The sequence below is a fragment of the Bufo gargarizans genome, chromosome 4 (genome assembly GCF_014858855.1).
Source record: "Bufo gargarizans isolate SCDJY-AF-19 chromosome 4, ASM1485885v1, whole genome shotgun sequence".
Taxonomy (NCBI): domain Eukaryota; kingdom Metazoa; phylum Chordata; class Amphibia; order Anura; family Bufonidae; genus Bufo; species Bufo gargarizans.
This window is the reverse complement of record NC_058083.1, coordinates 233978910-233995329: the sequence shown is the minus strand read 5'-3', so window position 1 is coordinate 233995329 and position 16420 is coordinate 233978910. Positions and strand designations below refer to the sequence as shown.

The window sequence follows — 16420 nt, the reverse complement described above, 5'->3', positions numbered from 1 at the left end:
ATGGTTGAAAAACAATGTCTGACTTTCATTGGTTAACATTTATAGAATTTTAATTTATTATTACTTTTGTCAGATTAAAGTTATTTCTGTGACCATTGTGACTTTTTCTTTCATTGACCAAAGGGTACCAACAATTTTGTCCACGTCTGTATGTATATCGTCCACCCCCATCTCTCCGCACTTCTGGCAAGCAAAGACTTTAGTACTGAAGAACTTCATTAACTTTTTCGGAGAGTAGTAGAGATGATACAATATATTAAATTGGATTATTCTATCTGAGAAACTCCTTGAAACCCTTGTCTTTGCCTGTATAGTTCCAAAATTCTTCCCGCACGGGTTCCAGAATACCCTGCCATTTATGGGTCAGGTTATCGACTGCCCCTCTGTTGATCTTTTGGTGCGACAGCCATTGATATATTGTTGAAATCAATTTCTTACCAGGTATTAACTCAGCAATATTCTCCAAAGGCTGTGTCAGAGTCACTATTTGTGTGCCTTTCCCTATCGTCTTATACAGTGCATGTTTTAGTTGTAATAGTAAAACCTCGACCCTATATTTTTCAATTGGAATTTCCTTTTTAGCTCTTCATAAGGTATTATATCCCCTGCCTCCCATACATGTCCCAGTTTGTATATTCCGTGTTTCCACCAGATCTTCTGCTTAACTGACTCTAATTCTGTGAGACCAATATTGTCCCATAATATGGTGTCTACATATAGCCCTGTTTGGGACCATAGGTCTTTTACCATCTCCCAGCTCTTGGCCATCAACAGAATCAAAGGTCTAGGTTTACCTCCCTGTTTGGCCAGAATGCCCGCTTCTATTTCTGTTACGGTCACGTCCACACACACACAGGGGGAAGGATAGTGACCATTGCGCTCCACCCTCACCTCTGGCCCTGCCTACTCGCCTCACGAGTCCTGATGACAGGGGACAACTGGACGACAGTCCCTTACTTTGGATATGTGCAGGGAAGACAGACAAGACAAAATACGGAACGTGAACGGACCGGGTCAGAACCAAGAGAGCTACGCAGTACAAATGGTTAAGCAAAGAATGGTTAGGAGAAGCCGGGGTCAAATACCAGGAGAGTAGAGAAGTACCAGAGGAGTCTGCAGAGAGTAGTCAGGTGGGAGCCGAGGTCACAATACCAGGACAGATGCGCAGTACAGGAGGAGCAGGCAAAGGATCATCAGGGAACAGGATCAGGTAAGTATTCAGTAGTCCAACAAATAGCCAGGAACCTAGAATTAACAGGCAACCTGTGGCCAGCAGGATGCCTGTATTTATAGTGGGGTCTGAGGGTCATGTGACGTGGCCAGCGTCACATGACCGACAGACAGACAAGTCGAGCACCGAGTGATCAGCTCGGCACTCAAGGCAGACCTAGGAGCAGGGAGCCTCCCAGCTAGCAAAGCCGCCCTGGCAACGAGGCCAAACACAGATCCTCGCTCCCGAAGCTAAGCAGGTCTGCAGCTGATGGGAGACCGAGTGCGTCTTTGGCGCTTTGTGACAATTACTTGAAAGATGTTACATTTCTCCAGTCTTTTATTTATCCCTGCCATTAGATTTTTATAGTTTTGCTTATTACTCCATGTTATCATATTTTTTATAATCCCTGCCCGGAAGAAGAGTTCCAGATCTGGTACTGACAGTCCACCCTCCCTCTTCTGAATACTCAGTATCTGTGCCTTTATCCTCATTTTTTTTCCTCGCCATATTAAATCGGTCAATAAGCTAGCTATTATTTTAAAGTATCTTTTGGAGATTATCACTGATGTATTCCACAGGACGTGGTTCAAGGCGGGTAGTACACACATCTTAACCAGTGAAATACGTCCTGCCATCGAGATATACAGTTTTTTCCATAGGGATCACGTTTAATCTAACATAGTCATTGGGATCCGGAGTAATCTGAATTCCCAAATATTTAACGGGTTCATTCATCGTCTTAATTTCCAACTGTCCCGGTCTAAACTCGTTCAGAGGATCAATCGGGATACATGCCGATTTTGACCAGTTTATACTAAATATTTGCCAAATTGCTCAAATACCTGAAATATCCAATTTAGTGATCCGTGTGAGCCCACAAATAGCATGATATCGTCTGCGTATAAGGCAATTTTTTTCTCATGGGTACGGTATCTGAACCCCTCAATTCCCGGATCCTGTCTGATCATATCTGCAAGCGGTTCAATAGCTATAGCAAAGAGCAGAGGGGAGAGGGGACATCCCTGTCTGACCCCTCTGCCAATTGGTATGCTACCTGAATGTTCTTAATTTACTATCACCCTCGCTGAGATTTCTGTATAAAATAGTTTTACCCATGTGACAAAGCAGTCCCCAAATCCCACTTTCTTCATTGTGTTAATCAGGAAGGGCCAGTCTATCGTGTCAAAAGCCTTTGAGGCGTCTATAGTTACAATACACCATTCTCTCCTATTTGTGGGTTCAAACTGGGTATTCACAAAATATCTCATGATATTCTCTGTAGAAGTTCTGCCCAACATGAATCCCGACTGATCCTCACCAACCAGTACAGAGATCACACTCCTAAGTCAATTTGCCAAAATCTTAGCTAATATTTTATTGTCTGCAGTAATAAGTGAAATAGGACGATATGAGTCCATCAGGGCCGGGTCCTTGCCTGGCTTCAGGATAAGTGTGATCAAGGCTTCCCGCATGGAGTCCGGCAGTTTTCCCACCTGCTTCGCTGACTCCCAGACTTTAAGCAGTTTCAGGATTAATATTTCTTTGTATTGAACATACACCTCAAATGGGATGCCATCTATGCCTGGAGCCTTGTTCTTTGTTGTCCCATTTAACATCTTATACACTTCTGAAGGGGTTAAGGGAGCATCAAGGGACTTGCATTGATCTTTTGTTAGCTTCGAAATAGTAATTCCATCCAAAAACTGTGGTATTTGCTCTGAATTTTTATTTATCTTACTTCTATATATATCAGCTAAATATTTTTGGAGTAGCTCTATCTTGCCTTTTTTTATATCCCATTTCATCCATTATACAATGGATATACTTATTCTTTTTTGTTTGGGTCGCTACCAAGGCCGATAATTTTTTCCAGGGATATGTGCATGGATATAATTGTCCGTTACATGGTTTTCTTTTTGTTGTTCTGCCAATAAGAGCAGTTTGTCCTTTAATTCCGAGGCCTTTTCTATCCAGAAAATGTAATTTTGATCTGTAGGGTTTGCAATATAGTTGTTTTAATTTTTTTGGGGCTCGCCCTCTAACTTTGTTATTTTCTCCCTTATTCCTTTCTTATATAGCCCTGTATGCTTTGTGATCATCTCTCTAATAAAGGCCTTGGCAGCCTCCCATATTATAATAACTGTAGTTGATCCATCGTTCATCTAAAAGAACTCCCTTATCTCTCGCAAAATCTTATCGTGTGCATCCATCATATTTATCCATCCTATACTTATGTTCATCCCTCTTTTTTTTTATTTTTTGTGTTTTAATATTTGTATTGATTGGATTATGATCCGAAACACCCTGTTGCCCATATTTCACCCCTATAATTTCCAGTGAGCCTTTCTCGTTTGTGAAAACTAAATCTATCCGTGATAGACTCCTATAAGTCTTTGAGAAATACGAGTATTTACGTGAATTAGGGTGCATAATCCTCCAAATGTCAATCCAACCCAACTCTTTAGAGATATTTTTTTAAATTGGAGCCCATACAGGGGCCCTGATTATTCCCCAGTTTACATCTATCTATTCTTGCATCCATAACGTTATTAAAGTCCCCAACCACCATCAGTGGTTTATCTCCTGTCTTAAGCGCGATATCATACATTTTTGATAGGACGTCGATTTTAAAGGGTGGCGGTATATACACACTTGCTAAAAACCACGCTCTACCTTCCAGTATGCATTCCAACAGGACATAACAGCCCTCCCTATCTGTAGTTACTTTCACAATTTTTATGTCTATGTCCCGATGTATTAATATGCTTACTCCTCTCGCGTATGCTGAATACACTGAGTGAAAAGCATATTACATCCATGGTCTACTTATCCCGTCCTTAGTTTACTTCGTCAAGTGTGTTTCCTGCAGGCAAACTATTGCGGGAAGAGATCTCTGTATTGCATCAAAGACCACAACTCTCTTGGAGCCCCTACTCAGCCCCCTAATATAAAATGAGAATATTCTCATGTTTTTTGTTCATAGTCCTATCCATTGCCAGAGTGTAAAAGGCCCCCATTATTATAGAAAGAAGAAAGAGGACGATGGCACTGCGGGGATAGAGGAGGGGGACAATGGGGAGGAGGAAGAAAAAAAAAGAAAAGCAACTGGCAAATCTCACCCATCCCTCACAAATGATCCAGGCAACCTAGGTCCTGGTTCTCTAAGCTAGCATTCCCCCTTACAGTGCCCCGTACATCCCTGCCCACCTCTCAGCCCTTTATCTTTTCCTTAACCCATTCTCCTGCCGCCTCTGCTGTCTCAAAGAACCACAATTTGTTTTCCCATTCAATTCTTTAACCGCAATATTTTTTTCACATCATTAAACCAGCTTCTTTCGTTTACTGTTTCTTTTGCATAATTCGGAAATATCATAACTGTTGTACCCGCGTAGTCCAGCCTCCCTTTCCTTCTTGCGCTACGCAATATCTCCTCCCTGTCCCTGACCGAGAGCAGATTCAAAATCATTACCCTCGGTCTTGTACCTGGAGGAGGTATCTTTGCCGGCACTCTATAAGCACTCTCCACAAAGCTTTTATATTCAGAAATATCCTGACCCAGTTGTTCCCTCAACCAATCTTGTATGAAAAAACGAGGGTATTGCCCCTCTGCTCCCTCTGGGAACCCCAGACATCTCAAAGTTGACCTTCTGGCCCTATTTTCCAACTGTATTAGTTTATATTGTATTTCCTTATTTTCTACCATTAACACGTTTTTCTCTTTCACCACTGTCTGCGCTATATCCTCCACCTCTGATGTTCTTTTCTCTACTTCTGTCAGTCTATCTTTGCAATTTTGCAAATCCGCCCTGAGAAGACCGACCGATTCCTTAATATTTCCAGTCTGGAGAGAGAGGTCCCGTATTGGCGTGTTACATTTTCTTATTTCCTGAAATATATCTTGCAGGCTAGGAGCCTGTTCCAAAGCGGCTCTTTTCCTTTCGGCCTCATCATGCTGAGCACCACCTCTCTCCCCAGACTGGGAGCCTTCCCCTACCAGCACTGATTCAGAGTTTCCCTCCAATAGCAATTCCCCCTCTTGGTCTATGAACGCGCATACTGGTCAGGAGTAACTGTTTAGTTTTTTCATTTCTTTTAGGCACTGGCAAAACCGTGGTATTGAGCTCCAGTTGCCCCTTTGCCTTTTTCCCTGTACCCGTTCTCACCATTGCCCTACTTTAACCCTGACCACCTTTTCCTCCTCCCCAGGCTAACCCAAACCGTCTAACAGTATAGAGCAACAAAGGGAGACAGAGCAACAGAGGGAGACAGTTCAGAAACAGTCACTTGGTTATTTATATTATTTGAATTAGTTTCTGTTTGCTCGCAGTTACCAGACCCCGTACTTTCTTATGTAGTTGAAATACACTGGTGGTACTAGCATGCTATCTGTTTTCAAGCTCAATACCGTGCTAGCCATAGGTAATTAGACCCCGGAGACCCTCTTTTATATCAGCTGGTCAGATTGAGGTTCAGGCCGCTTCAGCATTTTTTTAATGCGTTTTTTAATGCCTGCAAATAGGGATTTCTCTATAAAGGTGCTATTGGTGATATAAACACTCCCTGCTCCAATCCACCAGGTGTATTCTTCCCGGTCAAGGGCCTTTGGAACTGTTGCCCACCCTCTAACTAGTCTTTATAGCCCAATTCTACACCTCCGTTGTGGTCAAGCACCTGAGTGTTGGCATGGATTTGTGGTGGGGGGGCCACACAGATTCCACCTGTATTTTTAGAACCTGTTTTCACCCCCACTATCCCTCCAACCCGCGCTACCACTCCCTTGCTATTGAAGCCGATTAGGGCAGCACAGTTCCAATACGAATATGGCGGGGGGATCCAGATCACACCATCCCATTGAGAGTTCCAGGGGGGGAAGGGAATGCTCCCACACCTCCGACCGACCCCCCACTTTCGATACTCCGTCCTATGAAGTTATCTAGGGGGTCTCTCAGGTGTTTACCACCCACACCAGTGGGATGTCGATCTTCCGGCAGCGGGACCTCAACGTGGGGTGATTAGTAGACGGCTAGCAGAGAAGTAAGCCGAAGAGCCGGCAGGCAGTATCCGGGCGTCAGGCCCCCTCAGCTGTCTTCATGGCCGGTGCCATTGCGGGAGCAGTAGTAGAGCGATTTCCCCGGCAGCCTCAGAGCAGAGATCACGGTGGCATCAGGGCTTCACTTAGAGCGGGATAGCATCGGGCTGGGAGCACAGACGCCAAAGGGGGGTGCTCACGTCATCAACGTGCGTCCGCACGCATACGCCACCTCCACAAGACTCTGGTACAAGTTGCCTATCTTTACACTTTAACCTCCTCCTTTGTTAGAATATTTATCATGGCAAACAATCTCACTTGACTTTCTCTGTAAGACCATTCTTTGTGGCCAGAAAGGGAAGGGAGATAAGTGACAGAGCACTACACGTTACAATGATAAGTGCAAAGCTCTTCGAACAATAGAACTGTGATACTGTCATCCAAATTCTACAATGAACTATTATACTAGCAGATGCCATTTTCCATTCATAGCCAATTTAAACAAAATTATGGATTATCTATCTGTATAAGAGTTTTATATCTTTGGACTGATGGCTACAGAAGGCCAATATTGTGTATTTCATTTTCAGTGGTATAGTATTGAAATGACAGGAAAAAAAATTCAATGACTATTATGTTTAAAAAATACAGTATTCCCCTTTCTCATGGAAGTGTAATGCTCATATAATGAATATAAAAGAAAACATTTATGATAATTGAAGGAAATATATGTAACTGGAAATAACTAGCACATTTATGGCTACATCAGATTTGGTTTTAAGGGACATACTATTGACATTCACATGAAATAGCAAAATTGATCTACAACTGCTGTAGAACTACATAAAGTAAAGCTACCTTTATGTTTTATAATATTTACTTACTGTATGTAGATCTTTATTAGTTGTGCATTTATTTCTCATTACTTGTTTTTTATACTAAAGGTCAAGCCTATTAATGACACAATATGAACAAATATATACCATACACTGAACAAGCTAGATCATTATAAGGGTCTTTCGGAACAGAAGAGAATATTGCTCAGAGGAGATAAAATTATTGCAAAAGGAAAAAATAAAAATGTAGAAAATGCAGCAAAACAAATCTATTCAGAACAATATCAAAAGGTCAAGGATTTGTTCATATAACCATCTTAATGCATATGTAAGGCATTTAATAAGATACCGTAAGTATCTTCAAGTTTGAATCAACACAATATTATTTGTGTAGACCCATTAGACAAGTGTATTCATTAGGAAGTGTATTCATGGCAATGGAAAACAAGTCAAATTCCAGAAAGAATGTGTAAACCATACTTTTATTTACAGGTTCGAGGAATATACACCCTACTTCTAACTTCTCAAAACGCCACAAAAATATTTAAATTTGCATAATAACATTTTAGCATTCAATAGTGTTGAGCAAATCGAAGTATTTGCCGCAAAGGTGAATTTCCTTGTACTTAATGGAAACAAATCAATTTTCCATGAATGCAATTGCCATTAACCATCATTGTGCCCGAAACCTTTCTGCAATGTAAACCAGATTCATGGGAGTAACGGCGAAGATAGCAATTAGAGATGCGCGGATCGAAGTCCACAAAGGAACAATTTGATTTGCTGTGAAGCCAAATTTTCTCGTCCTTTACGGTAGCAAAATTGATTTAACCTGATATAGTGTAAAAAACAATTCATTTGCTGGTGACTAGCCAGCTGCCGCCATCTTGTTTGAATATCTCATCCGAAATTCCATGCACGGCGTCACCACACTTACTGGCGTGATGACGTCATCTTGGGCCGCGCAAAGCAAGATGGCAGTGGCCGGCCTGTCTAGAGCTGACATGGGTGTGCTTTTCGCTTCAGATTTGTTGTGAATTTCACACTACCATATGTAGTGCCAAGGGTGATATCCGTGGAAATCCACAGCATAACATGACATACCATAAGGCTTTAAAATCCATACTGCAATTTGCACTGCAGATTTCACAGAATGTGGATCTTAAAATCTCATCCACACAAATCTGTAGCGCTTCAGTCCAATGTGGCCATACAGTCATTGTCCAATAGTCATAGATAATAAGTCTATAGAACTAGCCTGTACAATATGCTATATCATTGACAATCAGATTTTTTGTATTGTTTAATATTCTCTGTGCTATGTTTACTTCCACTTCCCAATCCCTAACCTATAGTTCTTAGACACCTGGACTGTAACGTTGGGGGAAGAAATTAACTCTTGTCAAATCTTCGTTTTCAGTTCTCAGATTTCATTCATTCATTAAATGTAGTATTTTCATATAGTCCAGAAAAAAAAATAACATTCACCGTTTACCTATAGGAATTCATTTTTCTCTCAGACTTCTTTTTTGGGCTGCCAGCATCAGCATACTTTTGAATACAGGAAATAGATTCATGGCAGCTGTCCACAAACCTATTCCAGGAATAACTAGCCTAAAGGACCTGGGTAGGCAATCATTCACAACACCAATACCCAAAGCAGTGAGGAATAAGGTACAGGTCATACAAGATATGTTGTATGCATTTAGAGAATCATTTATTAAAATACTAACCCCTATTTGTGGTGTGGATCCGCCGAAGTTACAAACAGGCACAAGCCTCTACATATTTTTGGCACATTCAGTTCCAGTCTAAATGTAAGCCAGCTTCCTTGCTGGCTTACGTTTAGAACATGTTATACTACTAAAACAGGCATAGAAAATGATGAATGAAACGGGCCTGCCGGCCGATCCCCTTCCCCGCCCACATTGTGCCTTTTTTTTAGACCTGGCGTGAGCGGGGAGAAGACGCAGGTGGCGGCGTAACTAACCTTTGCACTGCCATCTGCACCTGAAATAAGCCTAATATAGGCATATTTTAATATAATAAATGACCCCCTTAATTACAATGTAAAGAATCAATAGGAACATGATCTAGAAAAGGTTGCTTTCAGGAGTCAATATGCAAAAGATGTATATAGAGTATATGGTATATTTTAGAGGACCACCTGCATTATTTGAGAAATACCTGGTATAAGTGATCAAATTTTGTAAATATTAAAACGTAACTTTTATTACTCTTAGATAATAGCCCCTTAGATAAGTGTATATAAATAGAACCTTAAACAAATAAATGTATAGCTTCAATCGTATCATATCTCATATGACTGACCACATCGGGCCCAGTGCGGGGTAAATACTATCTATTTCCCCCACCCTCTGTTACAGGTTATCAAGCTCGTTCTGAGCAGTATCAGGCCTAGCTTGTAACCTGTTATTAAAGGATGCACATGGCATATCATGTGTGTATCCTGTCATACTTAATTGCCCAGCTCCCCGCTGTTTCCCCTGACGAGTCTTACAGATGAGAGTAAGTGAAACATGCATGTAAGGATGTTCTAGGAAAGGGCTATTTAGGGTCTCCAATTCCAGGGTTAGGTTTCGGACGGGACACTCTTGTTCTAGTGGGTGTACCGTGGTTAAGCCTCAGGGTTAGTGTAGGAATCCGCTAGGGTAACATTAGGGAACCGTAGGTCGGACTCCTATCCGTGTGCAGCACGATTAATACCAAGGACTCAACTCATCACTGATCCGAGAGGTAACTGCGGCACAATTAGAATCACCCAACTACGCGGTAGGACAAACGGATTACCATCTTACGGGTGCCGCCGTGCACAGCTCCTTTTTGTTTTGTTCTACCTAGTTTATGACGTGAATGCTTCAACTCTGTTCAGCAGTCAATATGGCACAAAACCTTAGCAAGGATCAGATACTAACGGCCATACCAGTACAGTATATGAGCACAGCCAGCTAAGTTTTTTCATTTACTGGTTGTCCCTTTTAAAACATACATATAAAGCCTCATGCAGACGTCCATGGAACATGGTCCGTGAGATACCGGACTGGCATCCTCCTAAGTGCAGGAGTGCATGGCTTCATTGGTCGCTATGACGCCGTGCTCTTCGTGCCACCGCTGCTGTACAGTAATACACTCATATGATCTATACAAGTGTATTACTGTACAGCAGCAGCGCCACGAAGCGCACGGGGTCATAGCATGCAATGACGCTGTGCGCTCCTACACTCAGCAGGATGCCAGTATGGTATTTAAAGGACCGTGTTCCATGGACGTCTGCATGAGGCTTAATTCTTAGTTAGAATACAGCCACTAGGTCAGGTCTTCTGATGCAGTTTTGGAGGCCAAAATCAGGGGTGGATCATAAAAAGAATAGTCAGATGTGACTTCTCATTTTTTAGATACACTCCTGGTATACATACACCTTCAGCTCAATTCCTTGAACTTTCAGCAGAAAGGAAATCCAATAACCTGTCAAGATTATTACTTTTAAGCTGATTTAGACTACTTTCACACTAGCGTTTTGGCATTCTTTTTGTGAGATCCGTCATGGGCTCTCAAAAGCGGTCAAAAATGAATCAGCCTTGCCCTAATGCATTCTGAATGGAAAAGGATGAGAATGCATCAGTTTGACTCCGTTCCGTCACCATTCCGCTCTGGAGGTGGACACCAAAATGCTGCCTGCAGGGGATTACTAGGGCCATTTTTATATAGGGTAAGGATCCGGATGGGGTCGCTCTTATCAGGACGGGTGCTCTGTGGTTAGGCTATCAGACTATGGAACGCTCTGCCTGAGGAGGTGGTGATGGTGAGTACAATAAAGGAATTCAAGAGGGGCCTAGATGTATTTCTGGAGTGTAATAATATTACAGGCTATAGCTACTAGAGAGGGGTCGTTGATCCAGGGAGTTATTCTGATTGCCTGATTGGAGTCGGGAAGGAATTTTTTTAGTGAGGAAAATTGGCTTCTACATCACAGTTTTTTTTTGCCTTCCTCTGGATCAACTTGCAGGATGGCAGGCCGAACTGGATGGACAAATTTCTTTTTTCAGCTTATGTACTATGTTACAATGTAGAATAGCACCACCCAGTAGGGCGATATCAGGGTCAGTTCTTTGCCCACCCTGTCCTTCAATACCACATCATCATCTAGACCAGAGATAGAAGTTTTTTGCTTTCCCTCGGGGATTCATGGATGTGCACTGGAACCCCCCGGGTTGCGTTAGGACATATGGTTTTTGATTTGGTGCCGCCGAGCACCTGATTTAGTGCCGCCGAGCACTTGTTATTGCCTACCACATCTATGCTTTTTGCTTAACTTTAATAATTTGATTTATTTTCATTTTGAGGAATATCTTTTAATAGTAATATTATTAAAGGTTATGTTTTATCTTTATGCATATTCTAATGGATTGCCTTCCTTGCACAATGTTATAATTTACTTTTTTTAGTATGTCACTATCCATGTTGTGGAACTATTTGAGTACTTCTGCTAAGTATTTGCTGGCTGCAAATATAAGCTTAATGTTTTCCAGGTTCGTCTGCCATTAAAGTGAATGGGGCCCGCCGCGAACTTGCGGTTTGCGAACATTTGAACGTGTTCACGCGATCGTGTTCGTGAACCATCCCGGCTGATGTTTGTCCATCACTATAAAAGACATAATACAACGGATCGTTCATGACAGATGCATGTGGTTGTATTATTGTAACGGAAGCGCTTTTGCAGATCCATGACGTATCCGCAAAAAACACTAGTGTGAAAGTAACGCTCTTTAATACCCATCTAATATTTGGGTTGTATAGATATATAGAGTTTCTTATGAACCTAGAGCCCTCAGTAAATAAGAATAAGGTGGGATTGTTGTAGAAGTATATCTGAATGCTTTCCATTTTGTAGTCAGATACAAAATGGAGGTATAACATAATGCTCCATGCCATTAATTTTGGTAAATGATTTTGTTATATGAGATACATGATTATCTTACCTTTCTAGCTTCTTTAATACTCTTTCTGATCATTTCTTTAATTGTGAGAGGATGTCCTCTTGGTGGATTAAAATAAAGGCCTATGTCTGTAGCTCCTATTTGTCCTGGTGCCACATATGGCCAGCCGAGGTCAAGATTTGGTGCTTCTACATCAGACTCCATAGGCCAATAAGTTCCAGAAGATGAATTATCATCTGTTGAATATCCTTGTGAACTGTCCCCATTCTCCACTGGTTTCTGTATGTGATTTGTGATGTAATTGAGTTCATCCTCTGCAAGGAATTCTGTAGCTCTTTCCTTATTAAGAAAATCTTCATATGAAGCAATGCCTCCATCAATTAAAGCATCAATGGCCACCCGGTACCATTCCTTGTAGTGAGGCTCTATAAAGCTTTCATTTCTGCCGTCATCATGTAAGGATGAAAGCAATGATAATGTGTCCACCATTGCCGACATTTTGAAAAATTAGACCAGACACCTGAGAAACACATAAAAATAAAATTAGATTGTACAGATTTCAGTATTCTGTTGATGTACGTAACAGTGAATATAATGTCTAATTTTTCCTGCCAGTGGGAAATTCATTGCAGCTGCTTCAATAAAACAAATGAGTTCAACCAACATGATTGCTTCCAATTAGAAAAGGCATGCAGGGCTAAATGCAAAAGATGGTCTATTTATAAATCAACATCATAATTGTGCTAATATTAATGGTAATTATACAGTACATTGGTAGAATGCATTTCAAATATGGGGTAGCATTCTGTCAGCACATTGGTTTTATCCTAAAATTTGTTTAATTGGTGGAGATATACAACATATAATACTTGTTTTCATGTTCACTAATGTATAGACATCCCTTCTGTTGATTACACCCAGGGTTTTATGATATTTTATCATTATAATCAATTCTAACAGCTGCAGTATGCTCTGTCCACATCAAAGTCTCAAGAATTATGGCTCCAGATGGTATATGTAGTAACAGTTGCTATGGTTTTATAACAGTTGTATATCAACAATAACTGTAGTCCCATTAGTCATAAAGCAAAACGGCCGACTGCACCAGTTTTATTATGTTCCACAAGGAAGTAGGGTCCAACATAGTACTCTTACACAATAGGTATTAAGTGAGGCCAACTTTCCAATGTTGGCTGAGAACCTCTGAGACTTGCCCATATAGGTTAGAGACAGAATTAAAGGGGTATGATAAGTATAGTCAGAGCCAGACTTAAAGGGGCTATCCAGGCTTTTAAAATTGATGGCCTATCCAAACGATCTGTTATTTGAAGGGGCTATTATGCACATAGATCCATACATTGGTTCATACTGCAAATCATACTTTAACAAATGGCAATATATTTAAATAGTTGATTGACAGGTTTGCCAATAGTCAGACTTCCTCTTTCTAAAATTGAGGACCTGTCCTAGAGATAGCCTATCAAGTTTAAAAGCCTTGTTAAACCCTTTAAGGATCTAATAATTATCTACACACCAGATATGTTGATCACTTTAATTCAGTAAATTTTGCTTTCCTTCTACTGAGTTCTGTCTTCTGTTGCAAACCTTTGACATGGAATACTCAACAGATGACCTCAGCAGTCAATCAATAATGGTGATGGTGGTGATGTCACTATGGACACTATCATTATTGTCAGTGATTGCCTGCTGTGTCATGTGTCTAGCACAACATCTTATTTCCGCAGACAAGGATGACAAGACTGTTCAAAATTGAAACTGTGGTAGTTTGATAAGTGTATCTATTATAGTTCTTAAAGGGAATCTTTAAGGTGTCCCAACTAAGGACAACATAAGCTAGTGACAGATCTCCTAAGCTAAATACTGGGTCACTTTCTTTAATTTACCCAGCTATTTTGCCAAAATCTTGTATTAAAAAACTCCAGTACTTGCCAAAGAGTCCCCATATTCATGAGCTCACCGCTCTCCCCATCCACTTGTCTCTAAGTGACAGTTTGTTCCCATATAAATCAGCAGCGGCTAGGCATGGAGAGCCATGAGCTTTATTGAGAGGTTAAAAAAAAACTCACCTCATCCTCTTGATCGTGCAGCCGGTATCTTCTTTTCTTCAGGACCTGCAAAAGGACCTGCGGTGACGTCACCACGCTCACCACGTGGTGAGAGCGGTGACGTCACCACAGGTCCTGCTGACTGAATATAGAAGGTCCTTGTATCTTCATTCAGCAGGACCTGCAGTGACGTCACCGTGTTCACCACATCGTGAGCGTAGTGACGTCACCGCAGGTCCGTTTGCAGGTCCTGAAGAAAGGAAGATACTGGCTGCGCAATCAAATAAGGTGAGGTTTGTTTGTTATTTAACCCCTCAATAGACATTTTATTTAGCATTCTATTTTAAGAATGCTATTATTTTCCATTATACCCATATTATAACGGAAAATAATTAAATCACCAGAATGCCCAACAAGAACCCGAACTTCAGTGAAAAAGTCTGGGTTTGGGTCCGGCTCGCTCAACTCTATTAATTTATATTTAATATTTAGCTCATATATCTTTGCATCTATATATAGGTATGCTCATATAAGATATAGTTTTTTTTTATTCTAGCAAGATGCAACAATACAATACCGAAAACATTATCAAAGATTCTAGGTCATAACACATGTTGATGACCTCACCCTTATTGCACGCTTCCATAATACAACATAAGAAGCCTTCAAAAACTGCATGATCATCAAAGTATAATTTTAATAAACCATTACACTTTATTTAGACTTAATGATCAAAGCAGCTTTGAAATGCATATGTAAATATTTCATGAACAACCTGCAGTGTTCCAAGGATGTAAAAGATAATGTGGCAGCAAAATAGTGTTTTGGAATGCTAGTTAATGTTATGTGACATCATGGGTAAGCCTATATCGCTCTTTAGCAAAAGGTTTGACATTCAGGTTATTTCAACCTGAAAGTCTGATGAAAACAAAAGAGATGTCAAAGCGCACACCTCTTTACCATCTGCAATTATGTCTTCTCAGAAGATGTGAAAGGCAATAGTTAAGGATGAACTCGAGCAACTCCAATAAATATGCATACTTGTCATGATTATTTTAATGGGGAGAGGGGAATAAGTTGCTGTCTGTCACATGCTTTTGTCAGTGGCTTAGATCCTGTTAGAACTAGAGATTGAAATCCAACACACCTAATCCTTCTTTGTCCAGAAATATACAGTTGCAAAAAAAAAGTATGTAAACCCTTTGGAATGATATGGATTCCTGCACAAATTGGTCATAAAATGTGATCTGATCTTCATCTAAGTCACAACAATAGACAATAACAGTCTGCTTAAACTAATAACACACAAAGAATTAAATGTTACCATGTTTTTATTGAACACACCATGTAAACATCCACAGTGCAGGTGGAAAAAGTATGTGAACCCTTGGATTTAATAACTGGTTGAACCTCCTTTGGCAGCAATAACTTCAACCAAACATTTCCTTTAGTTGCAGACCAGACGTGCACAACGGTCAGGAGTAATTCTTGACCATTCCTCTTTACAGAACTGTTTCAGTTCAGCAATATTCTTGGGATGTCTGGTGTGAATCGCTTTCTTGAGGTCATGCCACAACATCTCAATCAGGTTGAGGTCAGGACTCTGACTGGGCCACTCCAGAAGGCGTATTTTCTTGTGTTTAAGCCATTCTGTTGTTGATTTACTTCTATGCTTTGGGTCGTTGTCCTGTCGCAACACCCATCTTCTGTTGAGCTTCAGCTGGTGGACAGATGGCCTTAAGTTCTTCTGCAAAATGTCTTGATAAACTTGGGAATTCATTTTTCCTTGGATGATAGCAATCCGTCAAGGGCTTGACGCAGAAAAGCAGCCCCAAACCATGATGCCCCCACCACCATACTTCACAGTTGGGATGAGGTTTTGATGTTGGGGTGCTGTGCCTCTTTTTCTCCACACATAGTTTTGTGTGTTTCTTCCAAACAACTTAACTTTGGTTTCATCTGTCCACAGAATATTTTGCCAGTACTGCTGTGGAACATCCAGGTGCTCTTGTGCAAACTGTAAACGTGCAGCAATGTTTTTTTGGACAGCAGTGGCTTCTTTTGTGGTATACTCCCATGAAATCCATTCTTGTTTAGTGTTTTACGTATCGTAGATTCGCTAACAGGGATGTTAGCACATGCCAGAGACTTTTGTAAGTCTTTAGCTGACACTCTAGGATTCTTCTTCACCTCATTGAGCAGTCTGCGCTGTGCTCTTGCAGTCATCTTTACAGGACAGCCAATCCTAGGAAGAGTAGCAGCAGTGCTGAACTTTCTCCATTTATAGACAATTTGTCTTACCGTGGAGTGATGAACAG

General features: G+C 40.9%; 1 protein-coding gene across 1 annotated transcript in view; it reads right to left on the bottom strand.

Annotated features, from left to right (window-relative positions):
- Positions 1 to 16420, bottom strand: part of FAM83B (family with sequence similarity 83 member B) — a 100784-nt gene that overhangs the window by 51050 nt on the left and 33314 nt on the right. The window contains exon 2 of the mRNA XM_044292298.1: positions 12079 to 12556. Within this exon, the coding sequence (XP_044148233.1) occupies positions 12079 to 12534 (456 nt within the window). The 5' untranslated portion in view covers positions 12535 to 12556. The remainder of the gene's footprint in view (positions 1 to 12078; positions 12557 to 16420) is intronic.